The 19,429-nt window shown below is 48.1% G+C and overlaps 1 protein-coding gene across 8 annotated transcripts in view; it reads right to left on the bottom strand.

Annotated features, from left to right (window-relative positions):
• Positions 1–19,429, bottom strand: part of FMNL2 (formin like 2) — a 119,497-nt gene that overhangs the window by 25,343 nt on the left and 74,725 nt on the right. For all 8 annotated transcript variants that reach the window (XM_068195067.1, XM_068195064.1, XM_068195066.1 and 5 more), the window contains exons 3-8: positions 18,234–18,314; positions 15,617–15,693; positions 13,716–13,799; positions 11,572–11,724; positions 2,997–3,105; positions 1,035–1,111 (exon numbers count right to left, since the gene is read on the bottom strand). In XM_068195067.1, the coding sequence (XP_068051168.1) occupies positions 1,035–1,111; positions 2,997–3,105; positions 11,572–11,724; positions 13,716–13,799; positions 15,617–15,693; positions 18,234–18,314 (581 nt within the window). The remainder of the gene's footprint in view (positions 1–1,034; positions 1,112–2,996; positions 3,106–11,571; positions 11,725–13,715; positions 13,800–15,616; positions 15,694–18,233; positions 18,315–19,429) is intronic.

The raw sequence follows: 19,429 nt of genomic DNA on the forward strand, positions 1-19,429 counted from the left end.
AATAACCCACTTCTTCCAAAAGCGAAAACTTGGGTTCTTCCCTGATTTCCAGGCACTGGAAAATGATAAAAATGAAGATAAAAAAAAGATGATAAAAAATTATTTTAGAAATTATAAAAACAATAAACCTCCCATTTGTTCTTGGCTTGCTGACTTGGGGCTGAATAAAAGAAAGAAGGAAGAAGCTGCTTCCCTCAGGACAAGATTCCTGCTCCTGCTCCCAGCCTCAGTCCGGGCTGGGAATACGCATCCAGTGAGGTTATCAGCTCATCCCCCTTCCCTTGGAAACATCTCTGTGTCAGAGCTGGACTGGTTTGACCCGCCAAGGTTCAGAACTCCAGGGTCTGCTGGAGGAGGGATCACAGGGATGTGTGGGAGAGGAGGGACATGGAATCACCAGCAGTTCCACTGAGGAATTCCAGCATCCTGGCTGTGGCTGCAACCTGACCCAGAAGAGAAGTGAAACCCTCTCCCAGAGAAATTCCAAGCTGAGGATCTTGGATAACATTCCCTAAAGAAGGTTCTCCGTCTCCAGGAAAACCCCACATGAAGCTGCTCATTGCCACTGGGGTTTCCCTGCACTGCAACAGAGCACAAGGGCTCCAGCAGCCAAATTGCAGCTGAATCCCAAAATTCCAGAATGGTTTTGGTGGAAAGGAGCTTAAAGATGATCCAGTGCCACCCCCTGCCATGGGCAGGGACACCTTCCACCATCCCAGGCTGCTCCAGCCTGGCCTTGGACACTTCCAGGAATTCAGGGCCAGCCACAGCTGCTCTGGGAATTCCATCCCCGCCAGGAATTCCTTCTCAGTGTCCCACCTAAGTCCCCCCTCCTTCAGCCTGAAGCCATAATTAAAGCTGGAGAACCAGCAGCTTCTGGAGTCAGACACGCACTGCTCGTTTATCTGCACCATTCCCGATTCCATCTGATCCAGAGCAAAGCCTGGTTTCTCCTCCAAATCCCCCTCTGGAAGCCCTTTCCAAGCCCTCTTTACTCACCTGCTTGTTCACCCCTAGGAGCAAGAGGAGCCTACCTGGGGTTCTTGTTGTTCAGACTCAGTGCAATCTCATTAACGGCGTGAGGATGGGACATGACCATGTTGAATCCGTACTGGAAAGAGGAGGGACAATCCTGCCTCAGTCTGACCCCAAAATCCCACCAATCCCACCTCCCCGGCAGCTCCTCCCCGTGCTTCAAGCCAAGCAAAACCTGGTGGCATTTAAAAGCAGAGCACTTCATCCTCCCAACGTCCATCACAGCTCCCAGCCCCGGGTATTCCATGACTTTACAATTCCCTGCCATCAGCAGCGTTTGGAAGTGCTGGGCTTGGCCATTTCAGCAACAAGGAAGGGTCCAGGAGCTGCTCCTACACCACCCCCAACCCTTCTGCTGGTGTCCTCTCCTCCAGTCCCTATGTGATTGTGCCTCATGGATTGTCCGAGCTGGAATTTGCAGTTCGGCTGCCAAAGCCGAGCGTCCCGCCGTCCCTGCAGCAGCACGGCGGGCTCTGCTCTCCAAAGCCCCAGCAGAATTCCTCTGGAATTCCCACTGCTTCTCGGACTGTTCCTGCATCCCCCAGGCAAGGCCAGGGAGCACAAATCCCTCCCGGCTCCTCAGCAAGGTGTTCCGCACGGATTTCCCGGTTTTAGCAGAAAAGCCCGAGTTCCTGAGGCTCCCAGGGCAGGCTGCACGACCCCGGCATCCCACGGAGAGAGCAAAAACTCAGGACAGGAAGATGAGCTTGCTCCACTGGGTTATTTCCAGGTACCCCAAGGGCTCTGCCATGGGCACATACAAGGGAAAATCCAAAAATCTCCTATTTTGGACTGTTGCTACTAAGCTCCAGACTAATAACTACATATATTCGAACTAAATTCCTTTATAAAAATATATGCTTTTATAATTTATAATTCATTCTATAATTATTATTTTATAATGACTTAAATTCGGTTAAATAGTAAATATTTGTTATTGAATATATTTGTATTATTTAATATACTTCTTATGCATTTCATACAGTAGTTAATACATCACTTAATATATTCATAATTAATTTTTAAAATATTAAATATAATCTTTAATATTGTATAATAATTATTTTATAACTTTATAGTTTATTCTCTTTATCTATTTTATGGATATCAATAATAAATTATTTTATACTTATATAAATATATAATTTATATATATAAATATATTGTTTATATTTATATATTGTTATATTATTATTATAAAATAGTATAATAATTATATAATCATTATATTATAAAAATTATATATTAGTGTATTACAGAAATTATATATTATAATTATATAAGATATTATTTAATACATTATATTATATTTATAATAAATAATATATTTTATATAATTTATGTAAATATAAATATAAATATAATATTTATAAAATTTTTATTTATATAAAATTATATTCTATATTTTATATAGAATATATTGTTATTTTACATATAATATAAAACATAATATAATATATTATATATAAATAATATAATATAATATAATATAATATAATATAATATAATATAATATAATATAATATAATATTATATTATATTATATTATATTATATTATATTACATTATATTATACTATATAATATAATATAATATAATATAATATTATATTATATTATATTATATTATATTATATTATATTATTAATATTTGTATTATTTACAATATTATTTCCTATTTATATAAAATAATAATAATAGATTATTTTCTTTATAACTTATAATTATATAACTCACCTCCAGAGTCATTATAACCTAATTAGCTGCATATCTAATGAACTGGAGCTGGCCCATCACATCCAGGCTCGTACTGCCCTTTCCCTAAAGCCCTAAATAACAGCCTTGCGTCCCATTCATTCCCATTTTATGGGAGCTCCAGTATTTCCATCACTTTTACCTTAAAAATCCCGCTCCCACCTTCGCTCCCCCCTTCCCAACAGCCAGGGAATTGCAGGGAATGACCTGGTAGTTCATGATGGCCCGTAAGCACATGATGCACACGTGGACATCGTCCTTTTTACTCACTAACCGCGAGTTCTTCAGCGTTCTTCGGCTCGGCAGGGTGTTGTACCTGCGGAAAAAACCCATTTCTCGTCAGCCACTGCACCGCTTTTAGGCAGTGACAGGAAAGCCAGGGGAATGTCCCTCCACTGGGCGAGCAGGACTTTTCAGAGGTGCCGCACTGCGACACGGGATAACTCACAGAGGCAGGCCAGATGTCCAGGGAAAGAAAAAGAACCCAAAAAAGCAAGATTTATTTTCTGACTCCAGTATATAGACAACAGCAAAAGTGGCAGTGGATTGGAGGGTGGAACTGCCACCTCTCCAAGCACACTGGTCAAACTAACAGTCCATCCATTCTCTCCTCCCACAAAGAATGCAAAACAAGCATTATTTACATGAACATGCTTGAGAAAACTCAGCTGAAATATGTCAATGTCAGAAGGCACAGGAACTTTTAGAAGAACTTTAAACTCTCAAAAGAACAGGGCGACACGGAGGACAAGCAGAAAACACTGGTGGAAATAAAGGAGAGAAGGTCCTGGCACGGATAAAAATCCCCAGGATTGGCTCCGGCAGGAGCTGCACCTCAGCCCTCCCTGCCAGCACAGGTGACAGGGAATATTCCCAGTAAAACTGGGACAGGGAATGCCACACTGGTTTATTGTGACTCCCTGGCTCATCCCTGAAAATTCCCTGTTTAAATCCATGATAAAAGCAGGAACAGGGAATACCACACCAGTTTACTGTGACTCCCTGGCTCATCCCTGAAAATTCCCTGTTTAAATCCATGATAAAAGCAGGAACAGGGAATATCACACCAGTTTACTGTGAATTCCCAGCTCATCCCTGAAAATTCCCTGTTTAAATCCATGATAAAAGCAGGAACAGGGAATATCACACCGGTTTATTGTGACTCCCTGGCTCATCCCTGAAAATTCCCTGTTTAAATCCATGATAAAAGCAGGAACAGGGAATACCACACCGGTTTACTGTGAATTCCCAGCTCATCCCTGAAAATTCCCTGTTTAAATCCATGATAAAAGCAGGAACAGGGAATATCACACCGGTTTATTGTGACTCCCTGGCTCATCCCTGAAAATTCCCTGTTTAAATCCATGATAAAAGCAGGAACAGGGAATATCACACCCGTTTACTGTGAATTCCCAGCTCATCCCTGAAAATTCCCTGTTTAAATCCATGATAAAAGCAGGAACAGGGAATAAATAGCACAGCAGTCTTTTATACTTCTTGGCTCATCCCTGCAAATTCCTTGTTCAAATCCACGATAAAAGCAGGAACAGGGAATACCACAGCAGTTTTTTATACTTCTTGGCTCATCCCTGAAGATACCTGGTTTAAATCCACAGAAAAGGCAAGGATGGGGAATACCACACTGGTTTATTGTGAATTCCTGGCTCATCCCTGGAAATTCCTGGCTTAAATCCAGAATAAAAGCAGGAACAGGGAATATCACACCAGTTTATTGTGAATTCCTGGCTCATCCCTGGAAATTCCTGGTTTAAATTCATGATAAAAGCAGGAACAGGGAATATCACACCAGTTTATTGTGAATTCCTGGCTCATCCCTGGAAATTCCTGGTTTAAATCCATGATAAAAGCAGGAACAGGGAATATCACACCAGTTTATTGTGATTTCCCAGCTCATCTCTGAAAATTCCTGGCTTAAATCCACGATAAAAGCAGGAACAGGGAATATCACACCGGTTTATTGTGACTCCCTGGCTCATCCCTGGAAATTCCTGGTTTAAATTCATGATAAAAGCAGGAACAGGGAATATCACACCAGTTGATTGTGGCTTCCCAGCTCATCCCTGGAAATTCCTGGCTTAAATCCACGATAAAAACAGGAACAGGGAATATCACACCAGTTTATTGTGATTTCCCAGCTCATCTCTGAAAATTCCTGGCTTAAATCCACGATAAAAGCAGGAACAGGGAATATCACACCAGTTTATTGTGAATTCCTGGCTCATCCCTGGAAATTCCTGGTTTAAATCCATGATAAAAGCAGGAACAGGGAATATCACACCAGTTGATTGTGGCTTCCCAGCTCATCTCTGGAAATTCCTTTTTAAATGCACAAACCAAGAGGAACAAGGTCCCACACCAGGGCTGGGTGCTCCCTGTGCCCACCCTGCCCACAATTCCCAGCTTTCCACAATCCCTCCCCTGGGCTTCTCCTTCCCAGCTGAGATGAAAGGAAGCCCCAAATCCAAAGCAGAATTCTATCAAAGGAGTTTTTTTCCCTTTTAATTTTTTTTTCCATCCATAAATATGAATGAATCCATCAGCTCAGGATTTTGGGAAATGTGACCCAGTTTGGGACCAGCCCTCCATATTAACTAATGTATAAAGTATGTGTAATAAGTAGATTAAATAAGATCAACATATTAAATGATAAACATGTACTATTTAATATTAATTATAATAATTATAAAATAAATCTAAAGTTATAAAATACTGTATTATTACAAGGGAGTTTAGTCATATTACATTTAGTTGTTAGTCTGGACGGGTTGGAGCACTGGAGCTCAGTTTTGGGAGCAGCACAGGAGGAGGCTGCTGGCCCCAGGCTCTGCACCTGCACCTGGATATTTGGGATGCTCCTGGTGGGAATGGGGCTGCCAGGGCTGTCCCACATCCCCCTGGATCCCACATTCCCCTCCTGTCCCAAACGTCCCTTCCCCAGTCACAGCAGGAGCTGAGTGACCCCAGACTGGGAATCTGAACTGGGAAGTGTGGGAGCACCTCCAGTGCTGCCTGGCCAGTGTGCACCACCCCAGACCTGCCAATCCCACACATTCATCCCACCAAATGTGAAAAAAAAAAAAAATTAAACTATTTTTAGCCCCACAGAGAAGGTTCCTACACTGGTTTATGTCAGATTTAAATTATGAAGGGCTGCAGAATTATTTCCCATACATTTTAAATCAGATTAATGAGATTTTTATCATGCCACTGCTGGAAGAAAAATAATTTCCTCAGTGCCTGGTGAATCCCTAAATTTCAGAATTGAAGCATCCACCAGTTCTGTTGGATCCAAGAAATGGGGGGAATAAACAACAAAAATGACCATAAATCCAGATTTTGGTATTTCCAGGAGCTTGGAAAAACAGAATTGGGAGGGAACCTTCCCAAGCTGAGATGTCCCTCCTAAACCTCTCCATACCTTTCCAGGCCAAACTGGGAGAGCTGGGAATGTTCCCCTGGAGAAGGGAAGGCTCCAGACAGAGCTCAGAGCCCTGGGAATGTTCCCCTGGAGAAGGGAAGGCTCCAGGCAGAGCTCAGAGCCCTGGGAATGTTCCCCTGGAGAAGGGAAGGATCCAGGCAGAGCTCAGAGCCCTGGGAATGTTCCCCTGGAGAAGGGAAGGCTCCAGGCAGAGCTCAGAGCCCTGGGAATGTTCCCCTGGAGAGGAGAAGGCTCCAGGCAGAGCTCAGAGCCCTGGGAATGTTCCCCTGGAGAAGGGAAGGCTCCAGGCAGAGCTCAGAGCCCTGGGAATGTTCCCCTGGAGAAGGGAAGGCTCCAGGCAGAGCTCAGAGCCCTGGGAATGTTCCCCTGGAGAAGGGAAGGCTCCAGGCAGAGCTCAGAGCCCTGGGAATGTTCCCCTGGAGAAGGGAAGGCTCCAGGCAGAGCTCAGAGCCCCTTGCAGGGCCTGAAGGGCTCCAGGAGAGCTGGAGAGGGACTGGGGACAAGGGATGGAGGGACAGGACCCAGGGAATGGCTCCCACTGCCAGAGGGCAGGGATGGGTGGGAGATTGGGAACTGGGAATTCCTGGCTGGGCTGGAATTCCCAGAGCAGCTGGGGCTGCCCTGGATCCCTGGCAGTGTCCCAGGCCAGGCTGGAGCAGCCTGGGACTGTGGGAGGTGTCCCTGCCATGGCAGGGGGGATGGCAGGGGCTCATTCCAGATGATTCTGGAATACCCCCAGGGAGGAGACTCCATCCAGGGCTTGGGCAGTGCCCAGGGAAGTTCTGCTCCTGTCCAGGTGGAATTTCCTGGGCCAGCTCCTGCCTCTTGTCCCAGAGCCCGGCATCACCCAGCCCCCTCCTCTGGGCACAGCTCCCAGAGCTCCCCCCGTGCCAGGGCACAGCCCAGGCCTTGGAGCATCCCTGGAGAGCTCCTGTGCCCAGCCAGCCCCTCGGGACAGAGGGAATTCTGCCCTGGCCTCCCAGCCCATGCCCTCAGCAGCCGTGACTCCTTCACAGAGCCACCAGAACCAAGCGTTAAGGAGGACCTTTGGTACAGGAACTCCAGAACGTGGCTCTGCCCCAGGAATTCAGGCTGGGGATGCTTTTCCCTGTGTCTGCAGCCACCCCAAGGCTCCCTGATGTGTTTGTTTGCTCCCCAAGGTGGGGCAGGCTGGTGGCAGCTCCGACACCTCCCCTTGTGCTCCACCAGCCAGGGAAGGGGTGGCTGAGCTTCTCCTGCTTTTCCTTCACTCCTGGCTCCCCAAGGCTTGGCCCAGCAGCTGGAGGACTCGTTGGGTTTGATTTCCTGTCTGCTGCAGGTCCCAGATGATGTCACCCCCTGGATATTTATCCTGCTAATTAAAGTCAGATGGTTCCTCTTTCATTTCCATGGCCCCTCCTTGGAAGGGGAACTACAAAACCTTTCCCCTGCAGAAGAGCAGGAGCTGAAAAGCTGAGCCTGTGGAAGCTCCTGCAGAGGGGAAGGGTCTGCAAGGGGGTGGCACATGTGGGGAGGGAGCTGATCCAGAGATCTGGGGTGAGGAGGAAGAGGAAGAGAGCAGGATTTCAACAGCATCGTGGGAAAACCAACAACCAGCAAAGCCAAGGCTGATCCTGGGCTGGAATACAGAGTTTGAGGTTCTTTTTCTCACCCAGATCTGTCAGAGAAACGTTTCTGTTAAAGAGTAATTCCATCTTTTTTTTTTTTTTAAATTTTAGGGCCATGGAGCTGCTCCCAGGGCTGGAGCCCCTCTGGAGCCAGGCTGGGAGAGCTGGGAATGTTCCCCTGGAGAAGGGAAGGCTCCAGGCAGAGCTCAGAGCCCCTTGCAGGGCCTGAAGGGCTCCAGGAGAGCTGGAGAGGGACTGGGGACAAGGGCTGGAGGGACAGGACCCAGGGAATGGCTCCCACTGCCAGAGGGCAGGGATGGGTGGGAGATTGGGAACTGGGAATTCCTGGCTGGGCTGGAATTCCCAGAGCAGCTGGGGCTGCCCTGGATCCCTGGCAGTGCCCAAGGCCAGACTGGATGGGGCTTGGAGCACCCTGGGATAGTGGGAGGAAGGTTGGAATTAGATTCCAAACCCTCCTGGAATTCCTGCCCAGTCCAGTGGTGCAGAATTTACCTTTTTAGCTGCTAAAAAATATCCTGCTTGCCCCTGGCTCCCAGGAGAGCAGCCCAGGGTGAGTCTCACAGAGACGAGAAGCTGAAGTTCATCAGGGCTGGGTGGGTTTTGGGTTCCAGCCCTGTGATTTTGCTGGTGGTGGGTTGGAAACTGTGGGGTTTGTATCAGCTGCCAGCAAAAAAAAATCCTTCAGAAAGGAAGGTTTTGGCTCATCCCAGCAGTTTGGGGTTTCTGTGATCTCCTGGAGCGGCTCACAAAGATGTTCTGGTCAATTAGGAAGTATCTGACAAAAGGACGACTCCCCCAGGCCCCTGAGCAGTGATACTGTCACTATGCAAAGCCCAAAGTCAGCGACTGCAGCTCCCAAAACCGTGTCAAATTTAAGCCCAATTATCAAAGCCCATTTCTGGATTTGCCTGCATCATTCTCTCCTCGACACTGAAGTTTCTCAGTTCAATCCACATGAAAACTCCAATATTTTCCTCAGAAGAAAGGGAATTTCTAATGGGCTGGGACACTGCAAAGCCTGCATTAATATTTATCTGACAGCAGAGTCTGGCTCTCAGTAAAGCTCCTTCTCCCAAAAAAGCAGCAACGAAATCCCCAAAGGTTCTTCCCCCTTTTTCATCCTCCTGCCCTCATTTTGGTTTCCCAAATCCCTGTGCCTCCTCTTTAGGAAAAAAGCCCCTCTCAGTTGCCAGGGAAACGGGGAGCGGGGAATTGGCAGCTTTAGCACTGCTGAGAGGAGCTGCAGGGAGGGAGGGAAGGTCCCGGAGCACGGACAGAGCTCTGCCCACCCAGGCCAGCTCCTGAATTTTGCCTTATCCTGGCGAGATCCTCTCAGCCTTCTCCTTTCTCCTCCAAATCTTTCAGCCCAGCCTGGGGGAGTGGGAGGTGTCCCTGCCCATGGAATGGGATGAGCTCAAACCCTTCCAACCCAAGCCAGGCCGGGATTCTGGGGTTCCTTCCTCCCACTGCACAGTTTGCACCATTCCAGGAATTTCCACACAGCCTGGGTGTCCACACATCCCAAAAAATCTCATTTATCACCCGCAGATGAGGCAGAACCTCCTGGTTTTGCCCAAAAAAACCACCCTGTACCCCCTCCTCAGTTGAGCACCTGCCTTGTTCTCCTTCAGTTCACCAATATTTACTAATCATAAAAATTACAATTCAAAAATTATAATTACAAAAAATCCCTCCCTTCTTAAAAATCTCTCACCTGCCTTTAGCTTTCAGGGTTTTTTGAGCCCCCAGTTATTGAAAAAATGCACTTTTAAAAAAAGACCTTTAAAAAAACCACATCTTTTTTAAAAATACACTTTTAAAAAAAATACCCATTTCAAAGAATATTAAAGATACAGATTTTAAACCACAGATTTAAGGAAAAAAAACCCTCCAACACCCAATCCAAAAATGCTGTCCCAGTACTAAGACGGCTCTGCGGGCAGGAGGAAAATTCTGGCTGGAAAACTCTGTCAGATCCCCTTTCCTTGGCAGCTTCGGCCGTGAGTAAAGTCTCTATTTATAACAAAAAGGGGAAATAAGAGAGACAAGGACTAAAAGCTCTACGTTTTGGTATCAAACACAACTATTTGCACCATGATAAGGAGAACTCAGCTCTTGCTTCCATGCCAACTGCTTCCCTCTCTCCGCCGAAATCCCGCTCTACGGAAGCCAGCTGCGCTCTGGAATTATAATGCGACAGCCGCACGTGCTGCAGCCCGGATCCCTTCTCCTGGGGCTGGGGCTGTCCCAGCCCGTGTGGCCACCACGTTACCCACGGCATGGCAGCAGTGCTGGCCCCGGCTCCGTGCCCCGAGGGGACGCCTTCCACTCGGACTTACGGGATTTTGCGGGCGGAAGCGCCATCGGCGGGGCGCAAAGGGAAGCTGCTCCAGAGGCAGTCGGCTGCCAAGCAGCTGTGGCAGCGTTTGAGCTCAAGGTGGTCGGGCAGAGAAACCAGTCTGATGGTGTGGGAGAGGAGATGAGAGCACGGGGAAGGAGGGGAGAGGAGGGAAGGGTGGGAGAACGGGGGAAGAGCGTTCGAGCGGGGAAAAGGGAATGGAGGAGACGTTGAAACGGAGATTGAGGCAGGTGAGGAATACAGGGAGATGTGAGAAAGGGAAAAGGGCGGAAGGAAATGAAGAGAAACAATGTAAGAGACATGTAAGGTATTCCTGAGTTAGGCATTCCTAATCCCAAGCACTCCTCCCGAGGACACAGCACCTCCTGCCAGCTCGGGCTCCGCCACCTCTGGCAGAGCAATTCAGGAGCAAAGAACAGCAAAACCACTAAAAAAACCCCTAAATTAACTGGCCAGGTGATCCTGCTGCACTCCACAGCTGGATTTCTTTCCCAGAGCTCTCCTCCTCTGCACTGCCTGAGGGCTGGGAATCAAATCTTCCAGGTACAAGGTCTGGAGCCACTCAACATCGACCCCAGGGCCAAGGTCACTGCCTGGCACACCAAAACCACCTCTGCTGGAAGGGAAAGGCTGGAAGTGACTCCATTTTTGGACTCTGATATGCTCAAAGGATTATGGAGCAAAACTCCATAAAAGCCAAAAAAAGTCCCGAAGGATCCAGCACTCTGAGCTGCATCCTGAGTAACAGTACTGGGAGCTGAGGGCGGTGGTTGGAGTGGGACATCCAAGGAATGGAAGGGAGGTGACTGTCAACCAGTTCTGGAAAGTGATCCTGCCTTTTCCATAAATAAAACTAAAAAAAAAGGAATGTTGGGAAAGAGAGACTTGGTAGCCAAGCGTGGAATGGTGAGAGGGTGACAGCAGGCCTGGGGGAGGGAAGTGGCCTCTCCAAAGAATCCAATATCCCAAAGAATCCAGTATCCCAAAGAATCCAGTATCCCAAAGAATCCAATATCCCATTCATGGCAGCACAGAAGGAACGTGCTGCTGGAAGAGAGAGGGCACGGGATGGGAGCCCCAGCTTCCATGGGTCCATGGGAATGTTGAGCAACACTTTGGAGAAGAGGAATGGCTTCCTCTGCACGAGGAAACGCATCCTCAGCTCATCCTGCCCTTGGAAGTGATTCCTGCCCCAGCTGCCGCCCCTGAGAGGTTCCTTCCTCCTCAAACCCCCAACTCCTTCACGTGCCACACCTCCAGTGGGATCAGAGGGCACATGAGGGATATCCGAGTGGGAAAAGCTGTCCCACAGTGCCAATCCCAAGGATTCCGTACCGGAGTGTGGAGTGCCTGCCGGAGCGGGAGATGCTGTTCCCAACGGGAGAGGGCAGATTGCTGCCCCTGTGCAGGTCCTCGATGGAGCGACTCCAGGGCTTGGACTTGTCCATGGAGCTCTCCACGCTGCTCTCCAGGCTTTCAAAGTCAAACCTGCACGGAAACGGGAATTCCAAGGCCGGGTTAGGTGGGAGAGACGCGCGCGGAGTTTTCCTTCCCGCTGCAGGTTTTGGTGGAATCCCAGCATCGCTGGACAAAGCCAAACGGGACAAAAGCAAAGGAAAAGCTCTCCAAGACCATAAACTCCAACTGATCCCCCAGCACTGGGAAGGTCCCTTCCCACCCAAACCATTCCAGGGTTCTGTGATCCCAGCAGGTGGAATAATGATGGAAAAGGAGAGTTGTGGTACTGGAGGGACACGGAAAAGTCCAGGGAAACAGGATGAGCTTCACATGGGGAAGGAAATTCCACAGCACGTTCATTCAGGTTGGGAAAGCCCTCCAAGACCATGGAATTCAACCATTCCCAGCCTTGCCAAGGCCACCAGTGGCCCTTGTCCCCAGGTGCCACATGCACAGGGCTTTGAATCCCTCATGGACACATCAAAACAGGATCTAACAGCTTCTTCAACATAAAATAAGTCCAACACAGGCTGCTTGCTGGGGAATATCCCTGCCTGGAAGGAAAAGCTGGGAATTCTGGGAGCTCTCTCCAGTGAATCTCCATAAATCAGCTGTGCAAGCACCACTTTGGTTCCCTCCATCCCAGCTCGGCCCCACAAACCTCCCAGCACACTCAAATATCACCACAATCACCCCAGATTCCCTGATTTCTGACTCCTTGCCCGTTGTCATGCTATTCCAAGCAGGAATTGCTTGTTCCCCTTCCAGCTCCTGAGGTTATTACTCATGTTCCCCGTGCGAGAGGGGAAAAACCCAGCAAGCTCCTTGCGTACATTTGTATAAATTTAGGAAGAAAGGCTTTGTACAAACATTTCTTTTCGCTGTGCACGGCTTTTTCCAGTGGGTAACATTTGAAACCATAGGATTTTCCCTCATAAATTTTCCTGCAACCCCACCACAAATCTCTTTTCTGGGCAGTGACGGACGTAAATCTGATGGCAGCCTTGCTAAAAATAAATCATCGTCTCTCCCCAGCTTGAGTTTCTGTTCCAAAATTATCTTTAACCTAAGGCTTCTCTTTCATTTTTATAGAAAAAAATCTGCTACGATATCCTGAATGAATGTGGATTGATTCCCCATGCCTGGAATTATCCACAGCCAGCTTGGATGGGGTTTGGAGCACCCTGGGGTAGTGGAAGGCTCCCTGGCCACGGCAGGGATGGGCTTTAAGGTCCCTCCCAACCCCAACCAGTCTGGGCTGATTCCATGATCATAAAACAAAGCCTCAGCTGAAGATCTCCACTGAAAGCTGATTTTGCCCACTGGTTTTTCAGAGCCCATCTCACGATTTATGACCCAAACAACTCAATCTGATCCCAACATCCCAGATGTCAGAAAAAACTCTTATTTCCAGTCTTCCCAACTCCCCAGACGCCCCTGGAATTGCTCCTGAGTTGTGCTGCAGCACATCTGCTGCCCAGCACCCCAGCCCTGGCTGCCAGGAGCCTCGGGAGCAGTGCCTGGAGGGTGGGAATCCCTTTGAACACAGCAGGAATACAAAGCCCTGGGCTTGGACACCAACTGCAAACCTATTTTCGAGGAACCCTGCATCTTTCCACACATTGTGGGATGGGTTCTCCACCCCTAAGATGCTCAGAGACCAAAGATAAAATATATGAATAGAGATGAATAATCTCAAGGTTTAAATTCAGGCTTTCTTGGGTTTTTTTTTTTTGGTTGTTTTTTTTTTTTTTTGTCTGCTGTGATGAAATAATTCCAGACTCACATCAAGATTTCCTCTGCTCTCGGGCCCACAGAATCATGGAATTATTGAGGCTGGAAAAGACCAGAACCACCAAACACTTCTATGCCCACCAAACCCCTTTTTGAACAATTCCAGGGACTGGGACTCCACCACTGCCCTGGGCAGCCTGTTCAATGCTCCACCCCTTTGGGATGTAGGAATATTCCCTACTATCCATGTATTTCCTGGCAGGAAATCCCAGGAATGTCTGACTTACGTGACTGCATACTGGGCAAAGGACAGGTATTCCACCAGGACATCCAGGCCTTTGTTCTCCTCATTCAGGAACTCCCTGACCCATCTGTGAGAGAAACACCAGACATCAGAGCCGTGCTGGGGCTTCGGGATTCCCTGGAATTCTCAGAAAAACTGGAGACAGAGCCACTGCAGCACTCTGTGTCTCACTCAGGTCAAAAAAAAAAAGGGTCTTCAAAATGATTTAGAGGACTTTAAAGAGTCCTTTGGATGCCTTTCCAAATGAACTGAAATGAGGGGTTTTTTGCAGCACTGTGAAGGTCAGCTCCTAACACAGGCACTTGGCTCAGTTTTTATCTCATCCTGGTTTCCAGCAGGCTGTAAAAGCAGGAAAAGAATCTCTGATGGATACCCTGGGTGTACATTTAACAGCAGTTCTGCCTCTTTTTTTAAAAGGTGTTCACCTGTCACAATGAAGTCTGGCCCCTGGGTTTTGCAAAATAATTCAGGAAAGTCTGTTATGTTCCAAAGCTTTGATAATGCCAAGAAAAAATTGAAAATCCATCAATTCAGGGGCAAAGCCAGAGGGGAAAGGAACTCAGCACAGCCCCAGCTCTTCTCTGAACCCCAACTGGGGCAGCAAATCCCCTGGGAGTGGCTGGGTGCCACTGGAATGAGGGAATCCAGGGAGGGAATGGGAACTCCAGGCTCGTGGAGTGGGAATTCATCACCTCTGACTTATTCTGATCTTCAGGAGGGACACTTTTTATCATTTCCCCGCCAAAATAACCAGCCTGGTGTTTTATAAAATGTGTTTTGGAAAGAATCCCTCAGCCAGGGGCCCCAAAGAAATGGGCCTGGTGCTGTTCCCCCTTTTATTGCCCAGGTTCCTCCTGCTCATCCTAAATCCAGGAGCATCCATGGGAGCCCCAGGCCCCTGGTGGGGAATCCCTCGCGTTGGGAAAGGAGGGAACACCTGGCAGGGCTGCGGGAGGAGTTTGTGCCGCTCCAGGGAAGGTTCCCATCCCCACACTGGGACTGCAGTTCCTCCCACAGCTTACAACACCCCCATGCCCTCAAAATCACAGCAGAATCCCAAAAAAACCGATGGGATTGAGCTGGACACAGGGTGTGACCATGGAGAAAACCTGGAAAAGCTCCCTGGCTGCTGCCCCAGGGCTGCAGCAGCTTCTGGTCCCACAGGAAGGTGAAATTGGTGGGAACGAGGATGGGAAAGGGATGTCTGATAAAAAACTGAACTCTGATAAAAACAAAACCTCTGGCAAATCTACTGCAGCAATTTGGGATTTGCTGCTTTGTGGATAAATCCTGGTGCTGTTATTCCCAGCCAGGCTCCATGTTAAAGCTACAAGACAGCAGTGGAGGGGGTGATGCATAAATTGACAGTTAAACTTAAAATATAAAAATTTATTAAATTAATATATTTTTCCAAAATCTATTATTTATTTAAAATAATGTATTATTTATTTAAATTTTAAATTTATACTTTATGAATTTATTAAATATATATACAAATTTATATATTTTTATTCTGGACACAGCTTCACTCCCTGTGCTCTGACTGAGCAGGAGCTGACCTCAACCCTTCCTTAGCCCTCAGAAAAATGTGGATAAATCCATCAGGAAAGGATTAAATCTGAATTATCCTCCTGAGATGCCCAGCTCCCCTTAACTAAGCCCATCAGGCTTTAATTAGCAATCAAGTGGCATCACTTATTGACATGCAAAGGGATGTATTCTCAAAGACAGACACCTTCAGAATTTAAACATAAATTACTAAATAATAATAAATACATTAACAAATAAAATCAATTTAAAACTAAAGTGAATGAAGTTAATAATAATAAATAATAAATAATAATAAAAAAATTAAATTGAACCAGAGGCATCAAAAATTCTCACCCAATGTGGTTTGTCCTCAAGGAAATTTCCAGTTCTCGGAGCACCTGAGTTGACTCCTGGACTCGTCTCCTGAATTTCTGCAATGGAATGAGCAGCAAAAATAACAATTAGGCTCTATTAAAAAATATAAACATCTCACCCAGCACAGAGGGAATGAAGAAAACATGGGGGAAACTGAGAACTCCTCTAAATCCCCAGGAATGCAGCAACAACAGCCCAGCAGTCAACAGGAACACGTGTGGAGAACTCCCTTCTGTTCCCAGGAATAGGAGCTTCCAGGATTAAGGAAATTAAAAGCCTGGAGATAAATAAACATTTCTTTATAAGCCAATTTTTGGTTTAACATCAAAGTTTCTCTTGAAGGTTGCAGAGCCCCTGTGCTTTAGAAAACGAGGTGGCAGAGAGCCAGCGGGGGCACCTCCATCCCATCTGGAGCAGGGCTGGAGGATCCTCTTCCCCTCTTCTCCCTGCCCATGGGAAGGTGCTGAACAGCTGGAGAAATCCCTCTGGAGCAGCTGTTTGGCACATTGTCACCCCTGAGCAAGGTGAACGAGAGCTAAGTGGGGGAAGGTGGGACACTGGGAAGGAATTCCTGGATGTGAGAGTGGCACAGGCTGGAGGCCAGGCAGCAAAAGCAGTGCCACCACCTCCACGGCAGCAGGAACCCCAGTGGGATGAGCTCTCCCATCCCTGCGGAAACCTTCCCGTGTCAGCCGGGGCTGAGGAAGGGCTGCGGGGGATCCGGGATGAGCCAACAACAGACAGGAACTCAGGGCAGTTGTTTTTAGGCCCTTTGGGTTTGTCATTTGTCACGGGAGCCCGGGATAAGAAAGGCTCCAATGTGAGCCCACGGAGCGGAGCCAAACACAGAACAATCTCCAAAACCCTGCGGAGGAAAAACACAAAGACCCCGTTCACCAGGCTGGGAAACCTCAGGGGTTCCTAGGAAATGGCTCCCTGCTCCTGGTTGGAGGCTCCCACAAGGGCAGCGCTGTCCCAGGGCCTGTCTGCCCAAGGACACTGGCTGGGAGCACGGGGCAGGGTCCGTGTTCTCCACGGGGAACCGACCCCGGATCACTGCGGGGCAGCACGGAGCAGGGACTGCTGGCCATGAGGCACAGCCGGTCCAGGGCAGGACCTGCTGGGCTCTGCTGCAGTTTTGTGTGGGCTTCAGAGGCTCTTGTGGTTGTCACCATGGATGGAGCTGATCCCTGTGGTTGGGAGGTGATCCCTATGGATGGCCATGGATGGAGCTGTCAGCACGGAGAGAGGTGATCCCCGTGGATGGGAGATGATCACCATGGATGGAGCTGATTCCTGTGGTTGGGAGATGATCCCTATGGATGGCCATGGATGGAGCTGTCAGCACGAAGAGAGGTGATCCCCGTGGATGGGAGATGATCACCATGGATGGAGCTGATTCCTGTGGTTGGGAGGTGATCCCTATGGATGGCCATGGATGGAGCTGTCAGCACGGAGAGAGGTGATCCCCGTGGATGGGAGATGATCACCATGGATGGAGCTGATTCCTGTGGTTGGGAGATGATCCCTATGGATGGCCATGGATGGAGCTGTCACCATGGATGGAGCTGTCAGCACGGAGAGAAGTGATCCCCATGGATGGGAATTGTCACCATGGATGGAGCTGATCCCTATGGATGGAGTTGATCCCTATGGATGGAGCTGTCCCCATGGATGGAGCTGTCACCATGGATGGAGCTGATCACCATGGATGGGAACTGTCACCATGGATGGAGCTGATCTCTATGGATGGAGCCGTCACCATGGATGGGAATTGTCACCATGGATGGAACTGATCCCTATGGATGGAGTTGATCCCTATGGATGGAACTGTCACCATGGATGGAGCTGATCTGCATGGATGGAGCTGATCTCCATGGATGGGAATTGTCACCATGGATGGAGCTGATCCCCATGGATGGAGCTGGTCTCCATGGACGGAGATGTCACCATGGATGGGAATTGTCACCATGGATGGAGCTGATCCCTATGGATGGAGTTGATCCCTATGGATGGAGCTGATCCCCGTGGATGGAACTGGTCCCCATGGATGGAGCTGTCACCATGGATGGGAATTGTCACCATGGATGGAAATGTCACCATATAAGGAACTGATCTCCATGGATGGAGCTGATCCCCATGGATGGAGCTGATCTCCATGGATGGGAGTTGTCACCATGGATGGAGCTGACCACCTCGAACAAACAGTGCACTCAGCTGCACTGAGCCTCTGCCAGGCAAATTCCCAGAGAAAAAGACTCAAAACTTGGACACCCCTTCTCAGGGGAGAGCAAAGGGCCATCCGACAGGGGTTTAGCCAAAGCCAGGCCTAGAGCCCAGCTCAGAGACAATTTGTCAGATTATTTATTGCAACCAATGTTATTAAAGCAAGCTGTGCTCCGTGTCAGATGGTCCTTGGCTTCCCCACATCTGCTCTCCTTCCCAAGCTGGAAAACTGCAGAAAATTCCCAATTTCACTTTGCTTCTCCCTGAAACTTTCCAGGGCATTTGCACAAAGGCAGGAAGGAACCTGGACCCCAGGACCATCCTAGCTGAGGAACGAGGGACAGGCAGGAGGAAACAGGATGCTCCTCACCTTCCTGGTCACTGCTGGGTCCAGATATCCCTTCAGCTTCTGGATGTAAGTGTGTGGAGGATTCTTCACTTGGAATCTTTCCTGGAAATAAGGCAGGAATAAACATCAGCCACTTTTCTGTGTTTACCCAGAAAACACATGCACTGCATACATATTAAACAATACAGATTTATAATACACTCTATTCCTAAGTGGATAATCTATGCACGCAATTAAAATAGATTTACATGGATCTTGATATTTATATCAACAGTATAAAAAGACACCTTAAACATTCAGTGGGAATTCTGAATTTTAGTTGCACATCCATCTGAAGTTCCAGGGTTTCTGCTCAGCAGGAGCATGGAGAGGAAGGAGAAGGGTCAGGAGAGCAGCTGCATGCACCAACACAAAATCCTTTTTAATCACTTGGAGAAAACCTTCCCCTATCCCAGGCTGCTCCAAGCCCTGTCCAGCCTGGCCTTGGGCACTGCCAGGGATCCAGGGGCAGCCACAGCTGCTCTGGGAATTCCAGCCCAGACCCTCCCCACCCTCCCAGCCAGGAATTCCCAATTCCCAGTGTCCCTTCCATCCCTGCCCTCTGGCAGTGGGAAGCCAGTCCTCAAGGTCCCAACACCTCGTGCAGGGATCACTCGATCTCCAATCAATCCCCCCTCAGCCCCAGATGGCAGATTTTGGTGACCAACACCAGCTCTGTCTGCTGAGTGCTCCCTGATTTTTCCCTGCTTCCCCAGTGTCCAGCTGGAAGCTTATCCCACCAAAGCTGCTGTGAAACACGAGCTGTTCCATGAGCACCGTGCTGCGTCCAAACCTCCTCACAGCATTCCCAAGGATTCTGATCCTACTTGTATCTTGGAAGAACTTTAAGTTATTCTGTCACTTTCCCTGGAGGAAAGATCTCATCCCAATCTCCTGAAATTTCCTCTTTTATCTGAAACCTCCCTTTATTAGGTCAGGATGCAATTCTGACTGCATTATCCCGAGGTTATTCCAGAATGAACAGGACACTGCTGCCCAGTTACCAGAACTGTCTGAACACCACAAGTTCTTCTTGTTATTATCTTGCTGCATGCTGGAAAAGAAGTAATCCATCATGGCCAGCAGGAAAAAATGAAGGAAAAACTCCTCCCTGAGTTCCACCAGCCCTGGTGGGAGCTCTGGAAGTCACAGAGCACTCTTGGCTTTCCTCTTTTACA

This window comes from Anomalospiza imberbis, chromosome 7, assembly GCF_031753505.1.
Source record: "Anomalospiza imberbis isolate Cuckoo-Finch-1a 21T00152 chromosome 7, ASM3175350v1, whole genome shotgun sequence".
In the NCBI taxonomy this organism is placed as follows: domain Eukaryota; kingdom Metazoa; phylum Chordata; class Aves; order Passeriformes; family Viduidae; genus Anomalospiza; species Anomalospiza imberbis.